The sequence below is a fragment of the Anarhichas minor genome, unplaced genomic scaffold (genome assembly GCF_050575085.1).
Source record: "Anarhichas minor isolate MPS153535 unplaced genomic scaffold, ASM5057508v1 ptg000077l, whole genome shotgun sequence".
NCBI classification, from domain to species: Eukaryota; Metazoa; Chordata; class Actinopteri; order Perciformes; family Anarhichadidae; genus Anarhichas; species Anarhichas minor.
This window is the reverse complement of record NW_027466523.1, coordinates 157,501-162,500: the sequence shown is the minus strand read 5'-3', so window position 1 is coordinate 162,500 and position 5,000 is coordinate 157,501. Positions and strand designations below refer to the sequence as shown.

At 41.4% G+C, this 5,000-nt stretch overlaps 1 protein-coding gene across 1 annotated transcript in view; it reads left to right on the top strand.

Annotated features, from left to right (window-relative positions):
- rapgefl1 (Rap guanine nucleotide exchange factor (GEF)-like 1) overlaps positions 1-5,000 on the top strand; it is a 20,071-nt gene that overhangs the window by 13,022 nt on the left and 2,049 nt on the right. Inside the window, exons 7-15 of the mRNA XM_076081009.1 lie at positions 871-968; positions 1,730-1,842; positions 2,623-2,790; positions 2,892-2,989; positions 3,372-3,494; positions 3,789-3,967; positions 4,074-4,164; positions 4,535-4,585; positions 4,763-4,850. Of these exons, the coding sequence (XP_075937124.1) occupies positions 871-968; positions 1,730-1,842; positions 2,623-2,790; positions 2,892-2,989; positions 3,372-3,494; positions 3,789-3,967; positions 4,074-4,164; positions 4,535-4,585; positions 4,763-4,850 (1,009 nt within the window). The remainder of the gene's footprint in view (positions 1-870; positions 969-1,729; positions 1,843-2,622; positions 2,791-2,891; positions 2,990-3,371; positions 3,495-3,788; positions 3,968-4,073; positions 4,165-4,534; positions 4,586-4,762; positions 4,851-5,000) is intronic.

The following is a 5,000-nucleotide window of genomic DNA, read 5'->3' as shown; positions in this document are numbered from 1 at the left end:
TTTTCACAACCAGTGAACAGGAAGTGACCATATCTGGACTGAGGAGGAGTGACGTAGAGACGCCGTAGACGTCTCTGGTAGAGACCTGTCAATCACCGTGTAGCCCCGCCCTAAAGCATCCCCTGCTTTATGGTCTGTTTGACTCTAAATGGACCATAATGTACTAAATGAACATCATGCTGTATTGAAGAAGACTTGAAACTAGAGATTGAGACCATAAACTCATGTTTACAATATTTACTGAGGTAATAAATCAAGAGAGAAGTAGAGTCATTTTCTCATAGACTTCTATACAACCAGAGGAGTCGCCCCCTGGTGGACACTAGAGAGAATGCAGCTTTAACACATGAAGCTCTTTTTTGTCTCCTGCTGCTAATGTGCTAACAGACGGTTCGCTCACTGTTGCTGCTGTTCAAAGTTTTAAAAATTTAATTTAATTTCCAACTTTGCCATTGACCAATAACACGCGCTGTCAGGCGCCTCACCGTGATTCAGTTGAAACGATTATCGATGCATCTTTATTCAGCAACATTTTAATTTCTTGCTTTTTTCTCGCAGTTTGAGTTGATATCACTTTTAAAACTAAGCTTATTTAATACGATCCATAGTTCTTCATTTTACAATCATTTTACTTCCATTATCTGTTATTGATATTGAACAGTGTTAACAGCATGTTACTGATGTCCTCGATGATTCCAGGAACTTTAGTTTTGGTTTCGTTTGTCGGAGAAAAACAACACGTTTGATGGTTTGTTGTTGGTCTGTGTTAGTTATTATTGTGTGTATGTGTGTGTGTGTGTGTGTGTGTGTGTGTGTGTGTGTGTGTGTGTGTGTGTGTGTGTGTGTGTGTGTGTGTGTGTGTGTGTGTAGGAGCTGTACCTGTGTGCGGTTCAGGAGTTGAGTCGGTATCCTGAGCTGGTGGAGGACGTCCTCAAACTACAGAGATGGACCGAGATCCTACACACACCGTAAGACACACACATGATAACACACACTCACACACGTGCACACACACCACACACACACCGTAAGACACACACATGATAACACACACTCACACACATTAACACACACACACGCGAACACACACACACTGTAAGACACACTTAGAAATGTATGATGTTTATAAACTTCATCATTATCAGATATTTATTATGTATTTATGTTATATTTATCACTGGTGTATTCTTTCACATTATTATCACATGAATCATATATTCAACATGTATTTATTGTTTCTCCATCTTAATCACATATAATCATGTTTTGGCCATATATTTATCATATTATGTATTCATCATGTATTTTTCATGTACATTCATCACATATTCATTCTGTACAGTATTTAACAAATATCACATATAATCACATAGTTACAGCTTATTCCTGAACATATATTAACATGTTTATTACTCATTTATATGTGTTATATTATTTTGTGAGTCTTTATCATTATTCAAATCTGTAAAACACTTTGAAGAAAAGAAAAGAAATATCTATATATTACAAAAATATATATATTATATAGCTGTAGTATTTATTTATGTAATAGTTATTTTGTGTCACCTAGTAGTCGTAATATTGAAGCTAATACTTAAATACTACAAATAATAATTTAATGAATTTTACACTCAACCAGTTACCTTAATAACTCTTTGTTTGTGTGTGTGTGTGTGTTTGTGTGTGCGTGTGTGTGTGTGTTTGCGCGTGTGTGTGTGTGTGCGTTTAGCTCTGACGAAGAGAAGGAGAGCAAGAAGAAGCAGGTTCGTCCTCTGTTCAGACACTTCAGACGGATCGACGCCTGTCTGCAGCCCAGAGAGGCTTTCAGAGGCTCCGACGAGAGTACGACACACACACACAGACACGCACACACACACACACTCACACACACACATAATCACCGGTGAACACACCCTCACAAAGTCTTGCGCACACACTCTTATCTGTAAACACACAGTTGAAATGCAAACACACCTGCAGTCTGTGTTCTCGATATACAAATCACAAACTGACACACTGTTTTTATCCACGATGTAGCTTAGCACAAAGACTGGAAGCAGGGGGAAACTGTTAGCCTAGCTACATCACAAGCTAGTCAACAGTTCGTACTGTAGTCCGTTGGGTTTAGACCTAGAAGCTAACTAGACTAAGAAGCTAGCTGTAAGCTAAGGAGAGGCAAACTCTAAACCACTGTAAGGAGACCTAGTAACTGTAAATCAATGGAACCTAGAAGCTAACTCTAAGCTAATAGAACTTCGAAGCTAACTGTAAGCTAATAGAACTTCAAAGCTAACTGTAAGCTAATAGAACTTCAAAGCTAACTGTAAGCTAATAGAACCCTAACCCTAATATAAAATATAAAGCTAACTCTAAATTAATAGAAGCTACGTGCTAAATCTAAACTAACGGGAGCTAGAAGCTAACTAATCTAATAGAAACTAGAAGCTAAATCTAAAGTGATAGGACCTAGAAGCTAACTGTAAACTACATCTAACCTAATGGGACCTAGAAGCTAAATCTATTTATATGTAAACTAGCATATTGGTCTGTTATTTTAGGGTGCGGTACCACAAAAGGTCACCAGATGGTGCTACAACATCTCTGTATTGTTTGTGCCTCCAGTTTTCTGCAGGGTCTACACTCCGGATCATTCCTACGTCACCATCAGGAGTCGTCTGTCCTGTCGGGTCGGAGAGATTCTGGCTCTGGTCCGAGAGAAGCTCCAGTACAGCGAGGACCAGCCGGGTCTGCCTGGAAACCTCGTCCTGGTGGCCGTCACATCAGCTGGAGGTCAGGAGACAAACACAGACCACATAAATAAACATGATGTTCAGAATCAGTGCGGTTATGTAACACAATATATATTTTAATGTTGTTTGATGTGTGTTCAGAGAAGGCCGTGTTTCGTCCCAGTGATGAGGCCGTCTTCACCACGCTGGGAGTCAACACTCACCTGTTTGCTTGTGAACCTACTGAGCTCGACTCACTGGTGAGGATTGACTGACTGACTGACTGATTGATTGACTGACTGACTGACTGATTGATTGACTGACTGACTGACTGACTGACTGACTGATTGATTGACTGACTGACTGACTGACCAACAAAACAATATAAAAAATGCTTAGGTTTTTTGTTGTATTAATTATCTCATTGGATGAATGATAGAACGATGTAGATAACAATGCACTTTTTTTAAATTAACTGTAAACTTTAATAAAAATAACAAAACAGAAGAAAAGCTTGAAACTAGAAAATGCAACTCAACACCAAAAATGTGCAATTACAGGATTACATGTTTCACTTGTTTCACACTTTGGTAAAAAACAAACAGTTTTATAACCTAATGATGTCATTTCCTGCACCGTCAGCTTCCTCTTCCTGAGGAGATCCACTGGACGCCCGGTGACAGCAAACTCCATGACATGTCAGCAGAGGAGGTGGCCAATCAGCTGGTGGTGTTCGACTGGGAGCTCTTCAGCTGTGTGCACGAGGTCAGTACTAAATACTACTAATACTGAAACTGGTTGTTCTGTAACTATGTATATTACTCTGTGACTCCTTAAGGTTCTCTGTGACTCAGTACAGAAAGCCAAACCTAGGCTAGTTACAAAAGTTCTCTTCTTCTGGAATACTTCATAGCTTAATGTTAGTTGGATGTTATTTGTAAATAAAGGCCACTATTTTAGAATGTACTGTTAACGTAACTTCCACACAGCCACGGCTCAAAAAACCAACAGTCACAGTGAACAGCTCTTTGTCTTCTTCTTCGTTGGTGTCTCCTGCAGGTGGAGTTCGTGTGTTATGTGTTTCACGGGGAGCAGTCCCGCTGGCGCCCTCTAAACCTGGAGCTGGTACTGCAGCGCTGCAGCGAGGTGCAGCACTGGGTCGCCACGGAGATCCTGCAGTGCCAGTCGCTGCCGAAGAGGGTCCAACTGCTCCGCAAGTTCATCAAGATCGCAGCACTGTGAGTCCCGATAGTGACCGAGAACCCATCGTATGACTCATTCACATCATCTGGTTGTATTGTGTATTACCTGTCCTAACAGGTGTGTTCTGTGTGTGTGTTACAGCTGTAAGCAGCAGCAGGACTTGCTGTCTTTCCTCGCTGTGGTTCTGGGTCTAGACAACCCTGCTGTCAGCAGACTGCGACTCACCTGGGAGGTACGACTCACCTGACGCTGCTCAACTTCACCTGGAGACAGCACACACACCTGCTGTGTTTATCCACCATGGTGTGATGTGATCAGAACGTACACAGAAGAACCTAGAAGCTAAATCTAAACTGATAGACGTAGAAGCTAACTGTAAGCTAATAAAACAGAGAAGCTAACTGTAAGCTAATAGAACAGAGAAGCTAACTGTAAGCTAATGGTACCTCGATGCTTATTGCTGCGTCAGTGAGGTCTTCAGTTCCACACACATCGTATGCCATTGTTTACATCACCTGGTCTCAGGTTCATACACTGAACACTGTAGTTGATGTGAATTCATTATTTCATGTATTGTGTGTGTGTGTGTGTGTTGTGTTCAGGGTCTCCCGGGGAAGTTCAGGAAGCAGTTTCAGCAGTTTGAGGGCATCGCGGTGAGTAAAATATGTTTTTATTTATGATCTGATCTGGTTCATAAAGATGAAGGTTATCATTATTTTAACTACTGATAATACTAGCATACTTTTACTTTAACTACTGAGGAGTATTTTCACAGTGTGGTATTAGTACTTGTACTGCAGTAAAGGACCTGGGTACTTCTAATCCTGCAGGACCCGTCCAGGAACCATAAGTCCTACAGAGACCTGATCACCAGCCTGAGACCTCCACTGATCCCCTTCACTCCTCTGCTGCTCAAAGGTGAGTCTGGACCTGAGACCACGTGATCACACCAACAACCAATCAGAAGCCTCCTGATAGTCACGTGACCGTTCCCTTGTTGCCACGGTCCCCTGAGAGTCTCTCCTGAACTCCTTGTGATCGTTTCTCTTATTGCTCCTCTGAGACGAC